Below are 21,018 nucleotides of genomic sequence, written 5' to 3'. Positions count from 1 at the left end.
AAATCTCTCAACTGGCTATGCTCTTGGAGCTGGCACATTTTGAAATCCATGGGAATATTGTTTTCTATGTGTTGCAAAGACAAACAATGTCATTATTTTCCAACTGCTACCTCATGCTATGGGAGTCAAACACATGAACCTACAAACCAAAGCAAGGTGCACCGGTCCGCATTCGGCACATGCATAATGTTTTTCATCTTCAAACACCTTGTAGAGAGGAAGAAATCACATTAATCTTCACAGCACCACTGTGAGATAAATGCAAAATTATTCCTTACCCTGTAGTGTATTTTATCCACAGATTTTATCTCATAGAACTCTGAATGCAGCGTTTGCACCTTAACACAAGGCTAGCAAAACTTAGTGAATTCATTAATTTACAAGAAATAGCTACATTAGTCATTATTCATGATCATGTCAGGAACAGTCATAAGGTAATCCCTTAAGTTTGTTTCAGAAGTGAATTGTGATAGCCAAGTACATAGAGCTAGAAGCTGGAAATGAAATGGATTAAAATGGGTCCATTTGTGGTATGTCACAGATAATCCTGTCTAGAACCTCTGGTCTTTCTGATGCTATGCCTGCCCAAAAAAGTCATGCCCACAGACATTCATTAGCAGGAGACAAGCTGTCTGGCCAACATCTCAGTGAGTGGGTACCATGCTGCTGTGATACCAACAGCACTTGAAGCAGTCAGAATGCTGATTTGAATGAATCACCTTGGGATATCCATGGATAACTGTAATAGCATTAAGGGCCATGACCTTCAGGTTCTCTGATGGGCCTTTTTGGCTGGTAGGAAGATAAACCATCAAGCTGTGTTCTGTACAAGGAATACATCATCATTACATTATGGGACTCAGTATTAGGAGCCTCAAATATGGTTCTGTGACCATGGGATCCTCTCTAAGGCACAGCAGCTGCTTGGGAGACACAGGATCCACCTGATCCACATGAGGCAAAAGTACCTTTGCCAGTAGGCTGGAGAGCTTCAAAAGGAGAGCTTTACTCTTGAAATTATGTAGGAGGGAATAAGGAAACTTAGGATAGGGTGGGCAAGCCAAGAGACTGGGATAATGGGAAGAGAAAGGACTTAGCAATTCACAAAGCAACTGAGCTGAAGAGTAATTCCTTTGACCATAGGCATGTACAGAAGGAGACTACCATAGAACAGCCTTGTAGGAAAGCTCTAAGCCTGTACCACAGAGCCAGCATACTCTGATGCCCCTCCAAGGTCTCTAACACATGCAGCTGGGGGAATAAAGAAGAGGAGTTTGAAGACTGTGTGCAGTTACAGGCTTACAAACTCTGGGATCATGGAGAATCGGTGGGATAGCTCACACAACTGGAGTGCTGTGATGAAGGGATACAGGCTCCTTAGAAAGGACAGCAAGAAGGTGAGGAAGGGTCTTGTGCCCTCACCCTTTTTTCTGTGAGAGGGCTCAAACATTGGAACAGGTTGCCCAGAGAGTCTGTGGAGTCACAGAGAATCAAAACCACACTGAAAACGGACAACCTGCTCTAGGTGGTTGTGTTTGAGCAAGAAGATTGGATTAGTAGACCCCCAAGAGCTGTCTTCCCACCTTAACTCTTCTGTGCTCTTGTGGTATTCAGTTCCATTGAATTTGATTCCTTATACACTTAAAATACAAATCTAAGACCTCCCCAGTGACATACGCATTGCAACTTTACTCTTGACACACAGCTCCAGTGCAAACCCACTATATCCAATGGAGTGATCTCACTGAGACCAAATTAAGGAAAGCATATTTAGGACTGTGGCCCCACACAGTTGTTTTCCTAACCATGCCTTTTACTTTATCTTTGTTTATTCAAAGGATATCATTTGTATTAAAAGAACTTCCATTTCATATAGAAGGCTGAAGGATTCACTGATTTGTTATTTGAATGGCAAAGCTTCTCCCAAGCTGAAGCTATTCTGAAAATTTAAGCAATGTAGTTGAAAATAACAAGCAGTATATATTAAGCTATAAATCCAATCTACGTTTTTTTCTTTAAGTTGTAAAAAGAGTGCAGCAACACTGGCCAACAGATACCTAGTAAACTTCCATTAAAATGTCCTGTATCACAGTTAATGCATATAAATACATACCACTGCAGAACTGCAGAATGAAGAGAATTTCTATTTATATAGGATGCCCAGCAGACACTATGTATACAGAGAAATATTTTAACATGTCTTTCAAAATGGGGAGTGTTTACCATTGTGCTGGCTTCAGCTGGAGTAGAGTTAATTTTCTTCACAGTGGCTGATATGGGGCTATGCTTTAGATTTGAGCTCAACATAGGGCTGATAAGATGGAGATGCTTTTGTTCTTGCTGAGCAGGATTTACACAGAGCCAAGGCCTTTTCTGCTTTTTGTACTGCTGTGCTGGCAAGAATTTGGGGGTACATGGGAGGTTGGGAGGAGACACAGCCAGGACAGGTGACCCAAGCTGACCAAAGGGACCATGACCAGACCATGTAACATCATGCTCAGTATATAAAGTGGGGGGAAGAAAGAGGAAAGGGGATTTTGGGGGGGGGGGGGGTGTTTGGAGTGATGGCATTTGTCTTCCCAAGTCACCATTATGCTTGAAAGGGCCGTGCTCTCCCAGGGATGGGTGAATACCAGGCCTGCCCATGGAAGTCATGAAAGAATTCCTTGTTTTGTTTTGCTTTGCTTGTGTTAGCAGCTTTTAGCTTTTCCTATAAAACTATCTTTATCTTGACCCACAAGTTCTGTACCTTTTACCCTTCTGATTCTCTTTTTGATCACCCTGGTGAGGCAGTGAGTGAGGGGCTGCGTGGGCCTTGGCTGCTGGTGGGCATGAAACCATTACAAACATGTCTAAACTAATTTTAACATAAAACACACTCTTCCTAATTACTATTGTCCTGAAACATTTCACCCCTCTGTTACTTATCCAAAAATTACTCTACAGCTGACACCATAAGACATTATAAAACTACCTTCAACCACATAGGCATGAGGGGCCAGGAAAATACTGACAGCTCACAAGCTGTGAACAACACTAATGGTGAAACATCTACAGTAGAAATAGAGATTTCCCTAGCACTGTTTCTCATTTTCTGCTTCTGCTGGTTGGCATAATGTGATACACACAGAGCCATCTTTGGATAGAATCATCATAGTATCATAGAATTGTTTTGTTTGGAATAGATCTGAGATGCAAACACAGCTTTGAGCAGGAAAACACTACAGAGCTCTGCATGTTAAGATACCTTTAAATAACAATTTTACAAAACCAGATTTTGAGTTAGCTGCTTGCTGACAGAAAATGCCTGGTTACATGATATTACCACAAAAACCATGAAAATTCTGTGCTGGAAAACAGGATGAGAAGGCATGGTGGAAAACAAAACATTTTAAACAGTCACCAAACATAATTGATAATAAAGGGGAAAAATGAAGACAAGAAGGAGCAGACAGTAGCAATTCCAACCCACCTATTACATTTAAGGCTCTAGACTGGAATTTCAATACTAAGCAGTAATTTCTCAGTTGTGGCAAACCAATGCAACAGATAGCAAACTGTTAAGCATATAGTGTTTTCATCTTATTTCTGACCATGAAAACAGTATGCACTTTTGTGTTGTGTAGAATTCATTGGAGGATCAGTGTCTCCTTTCATAAAGTGACTGAGGTCACAAACTTCTTCCAGCGGGCATCTAGGGTTCCAGGAAAAAAGGGGATGGAAGAAGCACAAAAGCAAGAAAGAACTTCCCTCTTAGATGAGAAAATGCTAAGAAATGTATGTATGGTGATAATGGAAAAATATTCATAACTTTCTTTTATTATTCTCTGATGCATTTCTCAAAGCAAAACTATACTCTTCTTCAGAAAGGTTACACTAACTACTCTAGGTTATCCACCTTGTATGCTACAGACACATTTCTCAGGAAAATAAAAACTCAAGAAATACACTAACAGTCTACTACTGCACAACCTAACATATATATTGTTCTGGGGGGAATCTATCAATGACCCCATTTTCTTTCTTTCACTGCTACCTAGCATGAATACCTAACTTCCCCACGAAAAAAAAAAAGACTCCTAGGTAGATTATTAAAGGTTTTAAAGGCATTTACCCTGGTAAGACAAATTGCCAAAACTTAATACAATCGCAGCTTCTGAATTTAGACTGAATTTGGCTAGTATTTTAGAAACAAGTGTCAGTTTTATTTGTTTTGAAAGATGAAAGATGAATTAGAAGAGCTATGGGACAGCAAATCTCCCTTCCTACTTATCTTTCTGTAATGATCCATACACTGCTTTGTTTTTTTTCTTTTAACTGGATATTTCTCAGCAACACTCAGAATACACAAACTTGTATCTGGTCATAAAGTTTTATTAGAATTCTGTTGAAATAACAGAATTGCAAATAAATTATGCTAAATAATGAGGAAGTTAAATGATTCTACACTGAGCCACTGACTTCTTGGCAGCTATTTGTTTAAGTGCCTGAAGGAGTAATTATATTGCCTCTGGAAGTTTAGTTTAAAGCAACCAAAACCCTAAGCCGTAAAATTTTAAGCAAATAGCAAGAACTATATGCAAACTCTCAGGGAAAGGGTTATGAGTAAAACTTCTGGTTATTAACAGGATGTAATAACCATGTTTTAAACATAGTTAAAAGACTTCCAAAACTAGCAATTACAGCAACAATTTTGTTCTTTTAGGTTGTCCTCATCTCCCTGCTCCAGACATTGAGTTTTGGGTGCCATTTTTCTCTAAAAATTAAGATAATTTTAAGATATGACAACCAACATTCTGCAACAGGGACACACTATGTAGATATCCAGGAAAAAAAAATGCATGCGAGCAGGCAAAAAGTTTTCAGGGGAATCATAAAATGCAATTATCATTGTTTTACCACTTCAACTCATAGAGCCAAGTGGCCTGGGAGAATACTTAATGGAAAACAGCCCCCACAACAATAAATTAACAATTATGGAAAGCAGACAATGCATTTCCAGCTTACTTTTAAGTATGAGAAGTCCTGTCACAAATCCATTTTAGGACTCAATATGGAGGAATAAACAAAAAGGAGAACAACCTCAAGTCTCTGTACACTGACCAATTTCAGTCTCAGGTGAACATGAAAGCAATAGCCATATATTCTATAGTTCAGGTATTTCACAGTGAAATGTGTAGACAAAAGCAGAATTTCACAATTTAAAGACTGAGCTTTTCAATATTCAGAAATGCTTGCTTTTTAACCAGATCTCTGAATTAATATCTTTATTCTTTTGCAAATATATTTTTGTAGCAGATAAATAACATCAGTTGAAAAAAAATTCCTACCTGTTTCCTCTTTTCAGGTGGAAGCGATGGATCCCCATCCTACAAATAAACAGATATATTTTATTGCCAGGTTATTTCTGAAATCAGAAACTCTATTAATTCTGCAAATCTAATTGTAGAACATGTATTTTAACTAAAATGTTATCATTTTTTTAAAATACTGCTGATTAATACCAGCAATACTAACTTCAACATAAAAATATTTCTAAAGTTGAAGATTTGTTTACATTTCTAGAACAGCAGTTCATTACAAATTTGTGTTGCATTAATTTTCATACTGGCACATTAAGTTGCCGTGGAATAATAATACCACAGTCAATTTTTAAATGGAATTATCACTGAAACGAATTTCCTCCGAGCATGCACTGTGTTTCTGTGTCCTATATAACAAGCACTGCCTCATCACTGCAGAACAAATGAGTAATAATACGATCAGGGCTGTGCAACTGCAGGACTACTGCAAACAAGTACCTAAACATTTTTACAGCAGCCATTATGGACTTCTTTCCAATTTTTTTTGAGGTTCACCTTTGTCCCCCAGTTATACAGTCCTCATAAAGAACAACCTACAATCAGCTCCCGATACTTCTTTTTCAGAGACTGGTGTCGCTCCCGCAGCTGGTTGGCCATAAGTTTGTACTGGTCTCTTTCTTGCTGACAGGTGTCCAGCTCTTTGGAAAGGATGAGCAATGCCTCCTTTTTACTTTCGAGTTTCCTTTTGCACACCAGATACTGCAGAAGAGAAAAAACCCATACATATAACAAGCCATTTCTAACCAAGCCAGTACTGAATACAAGAAGCTCAAGTTCTTCTGTGAAAAGCTGGAAGATTGCACAAGATCAAAGCCTGCCACAAGTGTGTGTTTGACAATCATGGGGAAGATATCTTGTATAGAAAGCTTGAAATCCATCTGTAAGGCTACATGTTCACCTTACCACTGTGACTTAGAAATATTTACCAATTTGAGTTTCTCATTCTTTTTCAGTATATGCAATAGCATGAGGAACCTTGCCATTTGCCCAGCAGCCCTGACAAGGCTGCTAGAAGGAAGAAGCATTTGCAAAAATCCCTTTTCTACATGTGTTCACAATATCCAGCTCCCAGGCAGCAACCACTCATTCCTGCTTTTCTTTCCACTGCTGTCCTTCTCCCCACTACCAGCAGTGTACTCAGCCTCCCAGCTGGACACTGAAATGGAGCTATGTTATAGCAGAAGGGGAGCAGGAATGATAACCAAAATTTGCCTTGACTATGAAACAATTACAGTGAGATTCCCTAACACCACAAATAAAAGAAACTTAATTATGCTGTGATACTACAGGCATATGCTCATTTGAGGCAAAAAAAAGAGAAATAATGCAGGAATGCAAAAATACCTAAAAGGGGAGGGAAGGCAGAGATGAGCCTTCCCCTGCAGCCATCACTCATGTGAAGGGGTCATGCACTAAGCAAAGCAGAACATACAAATCTTAGCTGTTCTGCTTTAGTCTGATCTGCCTCATTGCCTTTCCACATTGAAAAGAAGAGTAACATGGATGTTATCCTCAATGTTACCTGTCAGAACTTTCAGGTAACTTTTTTCACTTAGCATGATGTTTGATCAGCAGATTCTTATTACCCATCACTTGTCACTGCCCATGCTAAAGTATGTATTTCCATTTCTGATGATACTGACACACGACCTGGCTCTACTTTCTGAATGTGATCTGCAAGAGACCAAATACCATAGCAGTCATGAAAACAATTTACAGTTTCATTATATCCTCCGACAAGAATACTTTATCAGTATGGGCTCTTGCATAAAGCAACAACATCAGCACTTCCATACTGTTCAAGTCAGTGCTGTTCTTTGGGACAAAAATCATTCTTTGTATGTATTGTATGTATTCCTTGCTTGGAATTAACTTTGTTAACCTCAATTTCACGTCAACGAGAAAGGAAAAAGTGAGTTTGGTATACTAGTTCAGACAACCTTTTCCAAAAATGGTAAATGCTTAGTTGCAAAAAAGTGGGAAGGAAATGAGAAAAGCAGTTCCAAGAAGGATTTGAACTCTCAAAAAGGACACTTCCACCTTGGATTAATTTTATTTCTGGCAATACTGAAGTTGAAAACCTGCCATAAATTTGCTGGATTATGATGCCTTGGCATCAACAAAGGCAAGTGTACCTATGTACTTATGTCCTTACTGATACCTTACACAAATGTCAAATCCCCTGATAAAGGACTGAAAGGTATGAGAAGCTAAACTTTAATATTGTCAGTAAGTGATTATAGTAAACTGCTTCAAACTTGATAAAATAATTCCTTGCCTTACAGAGAAATATTTGTCAATCTCTCTTCTTTTTTTCCCCGTTTCATCCCCTAAGTAATTCTAAAGCAAGCCTTTGCTAAATTGTTTTTAAATATTAACAATCTGATAGAGTAGTTACAAATAAAAATGAGTAAAAGATGAGTAAAAGCAAACATCACAATCACTTAAAAAAACCCAACCCGACAGCCAAATCCCTAAACCAAGCCTGTCCTGTTCCTTTGCCAGGAAGAATCCCATGAAGAATGAAGCTGGCCCATCCAGCCAACACCTGTGTGGAGTGGAGCACCCTACACCATGCACACAGTGTGAGTGGAAAGAAGCCAAACATGCCTTACACACCCCCAGTCCTGCAGGTGCCTGCAAGCCTTGCCTCAAGTGCTGCTGGATGAAACCGTGTCTGAGAGCCAGGAGTGAACCAGAGCAGGTGGATTACACTGTAAAACCCAGTGCTTACCCAGCAGGAAATACAGACCTAGCAGCAAACAAATCTTGCTTCTGCCATGAGTCACAGCCCTCTACCAAGGACACACTCAGAGCATATGAGAAGGCTTCACCTTTGCAGCAGCACTGGCAGGAGCTGGGGAATTCTCCACTACCTATTAGCCTGAGGATAATGGACCATAAACAGATTGTGGGGACAGTAATGTTCAAGTCTGACTGAAAAAGAATAAAGATGGCCTCCTTGTTTAAAATCTGTTTTAACTAGAAGAACTATATACTGATGATATTGGCATCTCTCCTCAATGTACTGTTTGGATTTTACTACAAAAATGACCACATAAAAGACTTTTTGAAGTAATTTTTGCCTTTTACACATATTGACTTTCCCAAATAAATAGAATAAAATCAGTTATAACATAATAATTTATTTCCATGGGCTTATGGTACAAGAAACAAAGCCAGAGCATTTCTGTAGAATCTGATTATTCAACAGGGCTATGTTTGCAGCTGCCATTACCATTACTGAAGGAAAACCAAATTTCACAAAGACGGACCTGAAAGAGGTTATTCAATATGTTTATTTCTGAATGTTAAAAAACAGTGTAGCAATAATGGCCATAAAATGACCTAACAGCTGTGTACCAGAAATGGGTTCTAGTCAGGGAAATAACTGAGTCCCATCAGCGATTTCCCTTATATAGACAAATAAGTGCAAAAAAATTGGTATGCTGTCAAAAAGAACACAGGAGTGTGACAAGTTGTTTTGGAGCAATGAAAGCAATAAGGTAAATTTTCTCAAACAGTCTGAAAAAAAAATATTCAGTAGATGCTTCTAGCATTCACTCATGCACAGACTTCTTCCCCTGCAACTGAAGGGAAGCCCACATCTCAGGTGTTGTTTATCAGTGAGACAAACAAGTGAATTCTGTTATGCACTATAGTTACTATGAAATATTCTTACTGTCTTTTGTTTCTTTTTAATTATTGGTACAAAATAATCTATGAATTCAAAAAACAAAGTTAAATGAGAACCAGCTGCTATACATTCAATCTAAAAGTTACAATGTACAACTTTTTATATCTGTCTAGTGGCTTTTATCTACCAATGTGCTGTTATCTGCAATAAAGTAAATTATAATTGCTACAAGGAAGAACATAATAATTAAAGGAATATATATGACATCCTACATTACTGCCTGAACTGCTTTACAGCCAGATGACTACTTTAGTGAAATTGAGTAAAAAGAGATTGACATTACAGGAGAGTGTAACTGCTCCAAGGTGACCCTCTACATCGAACACTTACTATTTGTTCATCGCTATTTTTAGTCACAAATCTGGGTAGATCTCATTAATGACGCTGTAGACATGGTCTAATAATCTGATGAAGCTGGAACACAGTCAAGGTTTTAGACTTTCTTTTTTTAAACCAACAAACACACTGAATTCCTATCAGGTTTGTTTTAAAAAATTGTACAAATTACTGGCCTATATTTTGGTATTTAATGACAATTAATGTCATGGAAAACATCTAATTTTCTGAGAGTAGAAGCAGAGATACTATCTCCAGTCTGTTCTTTGGAATCACCGTGGATCATATTCTGTCTTCTCTTGAGACTTGGAGGGCCTTGTGTCCTCAAATACTGAAGGGCTACTACATTACACTGGGCCTTGAAACCTATAATCTACCATGCTCTCTGAGAAACCATGAAGTCTACTCACCATCTTTAACAAGAGATCCAACTGCTACCAAACTGCCTTAAGTTTTATCAAGTTTCTCCTGACTGCAGTCTTGGAGACAATTCTGTTGTAGAAACCAAAGGGTCCCAAAATGCACTGCAATCTCACTGTTTGGGATGTTTGGTGACTGTGTTTCTATAATGTTGCTCCCTTTGACTTCAGATTAAACTGTTAACTTATCTGAAAGAGTCAAGCACTCAGACCTAGAGAAATTACTGGCTATTTGCTTGCCATTCACTTCCTGATGTAATTTATCTCTGATAAAACCTGAAATAATGCAGTGACCTTGGTTTTATCCCACCATATCAACTCTGCTGTTCCTGCTGCCCAGCTCCTGTTTGACTGGCTGCCTCCTGGCTGCTGAAACACAAAGCAGGCTGGTTTCATTCCCTGATGATACAAGTGATACAAGCAGCTCCTCAGAACACCATGTCTTGTCTTGATGACAATGCTACCCCACACCATCTTCACCAGCCATTTAGGAATACCACAATTTAGTAGCTAACACTACTGTGCTAGGTGGCCCAGCTCTCAGAAGTTTTGTATGCTGTGCATCAGACAACATTATTAATTTCTCTGTTTGTTTCACAACACCCCTGTGGGTCTCTTAGTTCAACCTGAAACATGGACACATGAAAAGCAAACACCTGTTTTGTTACCCAAAAGTCCAGCATGCAGGTCTTCGCAGCACCTCCCACAGCTCCAGAGAATTTTGGAGCACAGTAAATTACAATGCCAGCTCTTTTAGCATTTTCATTTCATTTTCCAAATGTCAAAGGCATTACAATGCCAACCCAACCAAGCAGAGACCTTAGAGTATCATCTGCTCCACTTTGTTCTTCCCTACAGCCCCTGTGTTTGTGCACATTAAGTAAAGCTGTTAAACTAGTGGCTCCAAAGCCTGTTGGTCCCCTCATAGAGGTTTGGCAAATTACATTTCATGCTTTGTTTGAGAAGGAAACATGACAGAATGTTACAGAGAGAATGCACACATGAAAATCTCGTCAGTTTTCCTTCCTCTTCTCTCTTGCCCACATAAAAAATTGTGGAATCAATGGGAAAGGTGTGCTCTGCCAGTTACAAGCAGGCTAGGTATCTCTTCAGAACTCATGTCTGGAAATCATGTTGAACTCTAGGTATTTCAACTAGAACTACTGCTCAACAGTTTGGTAAATCTAAAACTACTAGGCAAGGGAGCTCAAGAGACAAGCATATCGCCTCCCTCTGTGCTGCTGAAGACCATATACAGTCAATAACCAAGAAACACCTCTTGTGAATGAAAAATTAAACAGAAATTACATCTCTTCAAACTAGCTGTAGGAGGCCCAGTCACATATGAGTAGCTGTAAACAGCACACACCAAACACTCTAATGTGTGGGAGGTAACAAACGAAAGAGAAGCATTTTGACACTGGATTAATTCCAGAGGCTGGCAAATCTGAGGCACCTTGATGATCATCTAGTTCCAAGTCTGCTGTCATGGGCAGGGATACCTCCAGCTAGTCCAGGTTGCTCAGACTCCCATCCAAACTGGCCTTAACAACTCCAGGGAGGGGGATGAGGAATGGAATGTACTCTTGGGATAGTATTTGGATATTTATGAAGATCTGGTTTGTGCAGGACTTGGGCCACCAGCAAGAAAGTTCTTGCTGCAGCTCAGTCTCTTGTGTCAAACCAGCAGTTATTGATCAGGTCTTCACCCTACAACTTTACACCAGCTTTTAAATACTCTAAATGCGGGTCACTGAGTGACATAAACGTTAGATGAAAACCAAGAGTCCAAGCAGAAAAATCACATGGTAACTCAACAGAGTAATTAATCTTTCATATATGTATATATTTTTGTATATATATCTCCATACATCCATCACCAATACATGAAATAAGCTAGAGAACAGGTAAAATGTGGATTCTTGCTCCTGAAGTGAGTTCTTCTGCATCCAGTTTGTGAGATTACCAGTGGAAAGAATAACTCTTTTATGTTCCTTCAGTGTTTGCTAACTTGGCTTTGTCCCAGTATTCCTACCCACGTCACCCTATTCAGTTAGTTTAAAGAATGCTCAAGGTACATGTGGTGCAAAGATTGTTCAGAGTACCAGGTGCACACTAGGCCTGAAATACATGTGGCTGTAAAGTAAGTGGAAAAATACATAAATATTGGGGCAAAAGAACAAGCAAGAAGTTAGTGGTGAGCACAATAAAAACAGAGAAATATATGTGAAAAGGTAGAGAGCAAAAGGCACTGAAATAGAACCACAGTCAAAAGGAAAAAGAAGAGCAAATATAGAAAAAGACTGTAACAGACAGAAATTTTTCTTCTTTTCTAATAAAAAATTAAAAGGCAACCTACAAAAATAAATGCTGTGTGTACAAGTGTTGGTGCATAAGGACCAAATATGCATCCTTACCACTTTTCTTAACACCTGTAGCACCACAGTTTTAAAAGTTACAGTTGCTTTGACAAGTATTTCAATTATTCCTACCTTTCAAAGCCAGAAGATTTGGCTTATGCAAATGAAAACATATGTGACCACAGGCCTGAACCCATCAGCTTCTGGTCTTTTACACCAAGATTTTTAACCCCATCTTATGTTTTAACTGTCTACCACCTGCAATGGGAGAGTGCTTGTTTAGAGCTACCATGTCTTCTCTTGACTGTGTTACCTTGTATTTTGAAAGCATTTCAAGATTTTTATGAAATGCCCAGGGGAAAAAAATTACCCAGCAGACACTGAGGCTAGGAAGCCTTGAGAAAATCCGTACCACTGAGGGATATGGTGAATTCAAAAAACTTATTACAAGTTACTTCAGAAGTCTGAGCCACTTTCTCACAGACCCATTAGGATTTGGAGTTAATGGGTAAAACACATGGAGTAAATTACAACAGCCAAAGGAAGAAGAAGGCAAATGAAGAAAACCTGTATCTTGACAGCACCCCAGAACAACAGGCTGTAAGCCTGCTGTGGAAACAGAGAGAAAGTAAGGAAAGGTGAAATATAAGTCACTATGCCTCTAATTTTTCCTGAAAAAAAAAAAAATTAATGTATGTTCAAGTATCTACAAGAATGCAGCTTAGCACAGTCATTAAAATTTATTACAATCAAAAAGCCCCTAAACTGAAGTAGGTGTTCAATTTTAGGATAGAGTTTTTAGGTTTAACTATATAAAAAGTAAAAAAAGTTCCAAAGTAATTCTAAATGACATTTTAAAGCAGGGAACAGCAACATTTCCTCTGAACACACCTTGTGATCTGCCTCCCATCTGAAATGACCCCCATCCCAAATAAAACTCCATTTGATAAATGAGATGTCAGATTCAACACTGCACAACTAGAATACTACCAAAAAGTGCACTTTTCACTTTCTCCTGGATCATTTTGTGTTCTTGGAAGTCCTGCATTCACAGTCTCCAATTCTGGATGTACTGTGCTTACACAGATCTGGGCCCATACAAACTCCCACTGAAAGCACTAAGAGCAGTGACAGGTTCAACACCCTAAACTCAAATATTTATCTTTTTGACAGGTCAGGGCTTTAGGCCTTACACTCAGTTAACATAATGGAGGCAAAGCCCTCCTGAAAACAAGGGAATTCACCTGTGTGGATCATACTGTAGGACAATAGACTCAGTCAGGTTTATCCAGGCCAATGCCATTTGCACAGAAGTTTTATCTGCTAGCTGCAAGCATAAAATTACTGGTTTTACAGTAATGCAATGTAGAAATCAACATGTCAGCCTGCTTCATGAGTTTGGCTAATAAACAGATTTGTCTTCAATAATACTCCTTTAAATTATACTGACCTCAAGTTGCTTTGACTTTGCTAACTTACCCTGGGTGAAAATATGTACCTGTAAAAGCTGTGGATGTTTTAATGGGGATGCAGTGGACAATCAAGTTTCTATTCATGTAACTGGAAAATCCTCCACCTGTTGAGGCTCATGGTCACGGTGCTATTACATTCTTGTCTCCCATAGTATAAACGTCACCATGGGTCTCAAAACCCTTTCATATGTGATTGAAGTGAAGTAAGCACACAAGGCACAGGAACAGCCCGGTCACCCAGGCCGGTGCCGCAGCTGGGCTGGGCTGCGCTGCTCCTCCGGGCCCGAGGCCTCGGCTGTGCCCGCAGTTCAGGGAATCCTCGGCGGTTCCAAACCAGCCACAGCAGCAGCGGTGCCCTGAAGCCGCTCTCAGCAGCCCCAGCGCGGTTAACACACGGAGCGCCTCACAGGCCCTTCCTGCGGCGCTCCGCAGCAGCGCCGGGCCGCGGCGGCAGCCCGAGCAGGGCAGGGCCGACTCCAGACGTGGCCACAGGGCGCAGCCGTGCCCGGCACAGCTCGGCGCCCCCCGCCCGCTCAGCCGGGTCCCCTGCCGGCGGCTGTGCCCCTGTCCCCGGCATTTCCTGGAGGCGCGGGGAGCAGCCGGGCCCGCCCGCCGCTCCTCCTCGCTGCCCGGCGCCCCGGCCCGCGGCCCCCCCGCCGCCTCACCTCGCTCAGCAGCCCCTGCCAGTCGCTCTCGCTGCGGTGGGAGCCCATGGTTCCGGCGGGCCGCGCCGGTGAGCGGCTCCTCCTGGCCCGGCCTTCGCCGAGCAACCCGCGGGAGAGGCGGGGACTGCGGCCACCTCTGCCGGCCCGCCCTGCCCCCCCAGCGCCGCCGGGACCGCGGCCGAGCTGCTGGCGGGGCCGGGCCGCGGGGCAGAGCGGCGGGGCCCGAGCGGCACCTGCCGAGGGCTCTGCGGGAGCGTCTGGGGTGCGTGTCCCAGAGAAGGGTCCTCCTCTCCTTACGTGCGCCTCCTGCATGACAGCTCGGCGCTGCTGCCACGCCAGGCCCTGGACAGCCAGACTTCCGTGAGAACTGGTCCACGAGGGAAGCGGCATCAGGGAGGCTTTAGTATTATATATGTGTGTAACAGAATTATGTACGCACCTGTGTTGGGTGTGTATTGTAAACCACAGCAGGAGGACAAGGCAACCACTTTCTCAAAGCATGATAGTGGAACACTGCCCACTTTGGGCACAGATCGCCGTTGTTGCTCAGTTCACGGAGTGTAAATAACCTCATGACCCAGGCTGATCTGGCTTCTTTATTTCCCGGTTAGCACAGACGCTCCTCCATCAGCGCTGGAACCCAACACACAAAGCGCTGCTCACCCTTCCCGGTGCCTCAGCTCCAGCCGTGCCCTCCGCAGCTCCCACGGGTACAACATCCCCACAGAGCGGGGCTACCGTGAGCCACACCATGGGCGATGTCCATTGTGCTCCTAACACGGCGAGTTCTCCCAGGACTTACATTTTCCAGGCAGAATCCAAGCCTAATTGCATGGAGCATTCGAGCAGTTTAACCCACAAATACTCTGTTTTAAATAACACCACAAACAGCACAAGACAACATAATAAAATATGGATGCCTTGTTCCTTACCAAAGTTTACCCATTGTTAAGATTTGTTTGGGGTTTGGTGTCTAAGCACAATGTCCTTCTGTTCTCTAAAATGGTTTGGAGAGACCCCTTTGACAACTTCACATCCCTTCCCCTCCCTTTGATGCCTCTGAGAACATTTCTGTTCCAGGTGCTTATACAGCAAGAAATATAGGCCATATTGAAACTCAATAGGAAATCACTTTGAATGGAAGATTATCAATTTTAATAAATGCCTGTGGTTATCTCCGCTTTAAAAAGGAAAAAAAATCCAGGAGAGCAGCTAGCTTTAGTATGGAACTTTAGTTGGATAGTTGCAAAGTTCATACATTTCACCTGCAAATTGTTAACTTAGTCATTTTCTTCAAATTATGAACCATTTTGTTCCTCTATTAGCTGTTCCTTATCCTGTAACTTTAATGCTGTAGAGGGTACATTTGTCTTTGCTATTTGTCCATATTTTTCTTCAGTTTACGTTGTCATGTGTGTGATATATTCCAATCCTGGATCTCCTTGCAGGCTTCTCAGCAAACTGTTTCTGAAAACAGCACCTTATTTGCACAGGCAAATAATGAAAATTAAATTAACAAGAACTATAATTTAAACCACTGCTTAAAAGAATTGTTAATTATATTAGAAACGCAAACATTTTCTTAGTGCTGTTAATAGTTAAAGTTATACAACTGCTAGTGCAGATGAACCAAACAGAATCGTTTTCCCAGTTCTGCTTCTCATTTACAGAATTTCTCTCCTTTGTTTTCTCAGTTGTGTAACATGCTGGACTCAATACTCTTGCAGAAAGAGCTCTGCTTTAAGAAAGATAACCCTTCAAAAGCCCTCATTTTTGAGGTATGTCACTCATTTTAATCCCAAATATGCTCGCACTCCTCACAAACATAAGGTTTTAATTTTTATTGATAAGTATTCAAATGAGAAGTATATATTCAAGAAAGGTTATTAAAACAAAAGGAACTCTCAATGTTTTCAGCTCTTATGATTTTATCAAAAGGCTGATGAGAGCTGGTGTTTTGAGTGGTTATTCTCATACAAGAGCCCAAGCTCTTGTATGAGAATAACCACTTTCTTTTGAAGTAAAAGCAAGATTCAAGGGAATAAATTAAAAATAAGCTGAAATGTGCCTTGAGTACATTTGATAGGATCAGAAAGAACCCAAATATGTATTTTTTAGTAGTCCCTTTCAGCTCCTGATATCAAAACTTTTGTCATTTTCTTTCTTCTCTGCCTTACTTAGCCGTGGTTACTGCAAAACCCCAGTGTAGGTTCCAGTTGGAAGCAGGCTATTTCTGCAGCCTCTAGGCAGGAACAGATTGAGATATGGGTCCTGTTGCAATTCAGGCAAACAAGTTAAGAAGATGACAGAAAAGAAATACTATCACCCGAGTTTATAAATAGGAAACTGAAGAGAGTAGTGATTGCCTTGCACAAGAAAACTGAAGTTTCAAACAAAACCCATAAGCAAAACTGCAGGTTTCATGAGTACCAGTCTGCTGCTTTAATTGCAAAACTAACAGGGTCTCTTTGTTTTTTTCCTGCCTGCTGCAGTAACTGCTTTTGCACCATTGCCTTGCTGGTATTAGAAGAACACAGCTAATGCCCGAGACAAAAAAATCATCTCTCAACCTTCCTCTTCAGCTACCATCCCATTGTCTTTGTCTCTAGATCTGTTATCTTCTCTGCTTTCTTCCTCTATACACTCTCTAGATAAACTTATCTGCTTCTAGTGTTTCATCTTCCTTCTCTGCAATTCTGCTTTGTGATCAATCTTTCCCTTAGTATCTTGATTTCATCTGTCTTTTCACCAGATTACCCTCCACTTCTCAAAGCATTTTCTTCTACATTTCATTAAGAAAGCTCCAGACTTTCTGAAAAACTTTTTTTGGCCTGGACAAATTACACATTCAAAAATCAGATCTAAGTTACTACATCTCATTGATACAAATACTCAGGTAAACATATGTAGGAGATTTAAACAACAGTTTTCATTTGTAGGAGATTTAATCAACATTTCTAAAACACAGCTTTCAGAAATCAGCATCTTTGTTATAAATTAAGAAAGAAAATAGCCTGGGTTTGTATCCATGGGTAAGCAAATGAAGGGATTGCTTCAGATTTTGCAGCCTCTTTTTGTCAACGTTTGTCTGCTGCACTAACACCATCATTATATCTACGTCCAACTGTAAGGAAATATGAGTAAAAAAACAGTGTAAATCCTTTTGATCTGGACAGGCTACATAATTGAAATGCAATGAAAACATGTAGTGCTTGTCTCCTGAAGGATGATTCAATCTGACTGTCCATGGATGTTTCAGGGTTGCATTTAATCAGGGTTTAAATACCTCTAAATGAGAATATAACCTATCAAAGATAAAACATTCATTTAGTACTCTTGCTAATTTATATTGGCATTTTTTTATGTTCTTGCTAATCTCATGATAACCACACGCTCAAAACTTCATGCACACATTTTGGAGGAAATATGTGTTTGTTTGGGTTACCATTATAGTTATATAAACTATAGTTTAGCTTTTGTCTGTTCCCATATTTGTTTTTTTTCCTTTACTTTTGCCTTTCCTTTTTTTTATAGGCTGCTTTTTGTCCATTTATATTCCAGCTGCATCCTCTCAATTTTCTTGGGTTCATTGCTGGTTTCACTATCCTGCATCAGCTCTTCTACTTCACCATGCATGATCTGTCAGCAGGACAATATGATCTGCAGATCAGAAGCAGTTTAGCAGTTATTAATTTGTGTTGAATTTGAATCCTTTTGTGACCAGTCAAGCCCGTGAAGGACACAGCTTCGGCAAACAACAAAGATCACTAAAATGATGGTGTTTCTCTTTTCCTTTTCAATGGTTTCAGACCTTCAATATATTGCTTTCTTTTGTGAATTAAATGCTTCCTGTAGCATTAAAATTGGAGGCAGTCTTTATTTTATTATTTTAAGCTATCTTATGACTGTTGGTGCAACTGAATACAGGAATTCAGAGTAGAGTATCTCTTCTAGAGAGAGAGTGGAGAAAAGAGAATTTTGGGGAAGAGACAGGAACAGACAATGATCTGCACAAACCAACTCTAGGATGAAACTTGGTGTTGAGGTCTGGCCAAAGAAGTGGGGAAAACCAAGGCAAAGCAGCAGGTAAGAGCAGGGAGTGCAGGTAGTGGGCAGGATGCTCATGGAAACAATTGACAGGAAGTTGTAAGGGTGGGGAAGAGGAGAGACTGCAAATCTGGAAACAAAATTATTTTGGAAATGAACAAACACAAAAGAACTGTCCTAACTCTTAGATTTTCTGAATGATTGAAAATCTAAAGTCAAGAGTGTTCTGTTGTAGAGATGTTTCCAGTAGTAATATTTTATATGTAAGTTCATATGCAAGTGCTTTGAATAATTTTGTTTTAAAGCCTGATTTCTCCAAAGCCCAGTGATGTTGCAGTGTCTAACTCTTAGGCATACTTCTGTCTAGAGAAACCTCTGGCCTCCAAATACCAAAGTCTTCATTGGAAAACAGCTGATTAGGTTCTTCCTTGCTTACCTAGGGTGGAAATGCTCAAAAAATGGGTTGGATGGTGGGCCCAGGTGTTAAAGCAGGTAACCAGCCCCTAAAAATTGCTAGCAAACACTCATTACATGGAACTGGTTCAGTTCAAACACTCTTTTTGTGGACATACTTAGCCTGACACCAAGTCTTCAGTGGAGTCCCCCAGGAGCACCAGGCTGTGGATGAGGCTCTGCTCTGCATCAAACCCAACTTGGACAAGAAGGCTCTAAGTTCTCTAAAAGCACCTATACAATTAATAGGTTTGATCCAGGCTGTATTGGAAAAGTTTGGCACTGTTGTCTGTCCTAATAATAGCAAATAACCAATACAGGGTTTAATAACATGTTATGTTCACCAGCAGAATTTGTGGCTCTTGCCACACCATAAGAATAAGGAAAACTCAGTAGGAACTGAAAGATAGTGGTAAAGAAAACAAATACAACATCTCAGAGCCTGTTTTAAGGCTTGTCATTACAGTTGAATAGAGTTAGCATAAATGAATTCTGTTTTCCCAGAGGCATCAAATTCCTCCTGTCAAGACAGTCTCTCAAGAGAGACTTGAAAGTCTCTCACTGCCCTCCTGCATTATTATTATTTTCCTTAAAATTTTCTTGCTATCGATGTAACTTAAAATTGCATATAAAGATCAGAAAAGATATTTTGTCAAGTGACTCAGACAGGCACAACTGATGGATACTAAGCAAACATGTACTGCATTTTATTTTCCTCTCAATGCACTACAAAAATATAAAAAATAGTTCACTTTACTATAAAACCAGGTGGTAAATTCACACTACTTTCTGCTACTACGAAATTAGAGAGTGACCCAGTACTGCCATCAAATCTGACATATGAGTGATTTTTCAGACCTGTAGGTTAAATTTTCAACTGGTGGGGTATGACAAATCCCTGAAAGCTGTCAGACCATTGTAGTGATGTTCATTGCTGTGACCATACCAGACTCTTCAGCACAAAGACCATCACTTTACATATGTGGTAAATACTCAGCAGACAGTAAGCAAAGAACAAGATGGGATACATAAAGTACAGCCAGCTTGATCCTGTTCTTTCTAGTCAATTTAGAGAAAATAAAGAAAGAAGGCCCACTGGCAAAGAGCAAAAAATGGAATTGAAACAGAACTTACTAAGAATATCATAGCAAAATAATTTTTCATTTGAAAATGTCTGTCTGAAAAAAACCAAAATTTCTCAGCTTTAGTGTGAAATTTTTCTGGATTCCTGAGGAAATTTCCCATCAAACCCTGACTTGATGCTTTCAAGTGACAAGAGCACTGAGCTAAGTTCACCTGGTTTATGTTCAAATTACACGGACTTTTGGGACTTCAGCCTCAACCTTTCTTAAGTGAAATTTGGTGAGCATTCTCTTACCTCCCTAGAAACTCATCCAGTTAGTAAAAGCAGTTGAATCCAGAAGCTGAAGCCTTATTTCTCATCCCAGAAAACACTGTAGTAGAAAGGATATAACTTCTCTCTCTTCACATAAATACTTGGTTCTAAAAGTACAACAGATTTAACAAGTAATTAAGGGGTCTGTTTATATACTCCAGTTTTGAATCAAATAGAAAGAAAGAGAACCTTCTAACTACCACAAGAACCATTGGAGTAGATACTGTTCTAGAGTGACTGCTTCTTTTCTTTGCCCCTGCTGCTCTCCTGTATGGGGAGAAAAGAGTCTCTTTTCTGCATCTTTTCCTTTACGAATTCTAATTATTCAATGTCAGATAAGTGCTCTTCTACCTAGTACTACCAGGTGGCTTAGGAGCATTTTACAAGTATATGCTTCCCCTTTAACTGCTCTGGACAAGATGTAGATATATAAAAGTTGTAACATTACTCCAGAATTTCACTTGACTTATCCATTTAACTGATTAGATTATGAGCTTACTAAGCTATTATTGCAGTGAAAATAGATCTATAAATTTAATTTGTTTATTACTGCTTGATCTACCTTGGAATTTCACAGCTTTTTGTTGACATCTTATTGTCAAAGTTCCATACCTTCTTGATGATTTCTCATGGGCAGCTCCTCACAGCATCGACTCCTTCTTCACAGTACAGCCAACAAATGCCAACTCTCTTTTCATCTAGCTAACCCACTCTTTTGTAACACTCTTCTTCTTATTGGACACAGCTGTGGCCTATTAAGGGCAGGCCTGTTCCTAATCTTTGGTGATTAGTACAGCTGCAACTCCTCAG

The 21,018-nt window shown here is 40.1% G+C and overlaps 1 protein-coding gene across 3 annotated transcripts in view; it reads right to left on the bottom strand.

Moving 5' to 3' along the window:
* Positions 1-14,469, bottom strand: part of CCDC149 (coiled-coil domain containing 149) — a 51,679-nt gene extending 37,210 nt beyond the window's left edge. For 2 of the 3 annotated variants that reach the window (XM_036382312.2, XM_036382314.2), the window contains exons 1-3: positions 14,313-14,469; positions 5,901-6,062; positions 5,331-5,369 (exon numbers count right to left, since the gene is read on the bottom strand). In XM_036382312.2, the coding sequence (XP_036238205.1) occupies positions 5,331-5,369; positions 5,901-6,062; positions 14,313-14,360 (249 nt within the window). In that variant the 5' untranslated portion in view covers positions 14,361-14,469. The remainder of the gene's footprint in view (positions 1-5,330; positions 5,370-5,900; positions 6,063-14,312) is intronic. The other variant, XM_036382313.2, reaches the window with a different exon arrangement.
* Positions 14,470-21,018: the final 6,549 nt, after the last annotated feature.

Source organism: Molothrus ater, chromosome 4 (genome assembly GCF_012460135.2).
Source record: "Molothrus ater isolate BHLD 08-10-18 breed brown headed cowbird chromosome 4, BPBGC_Mater_1.1, whole genome shotgun sequence".
NCBI classification, from domain to species: Eukaryota; Metazoa; Chordata; class Aves; order Passeriformes; family Icteridae; genus Molothrus; species Molothrus ater.
This window is presented reverse-complemented; position numbering and strand designations above follow the sequence as displayed.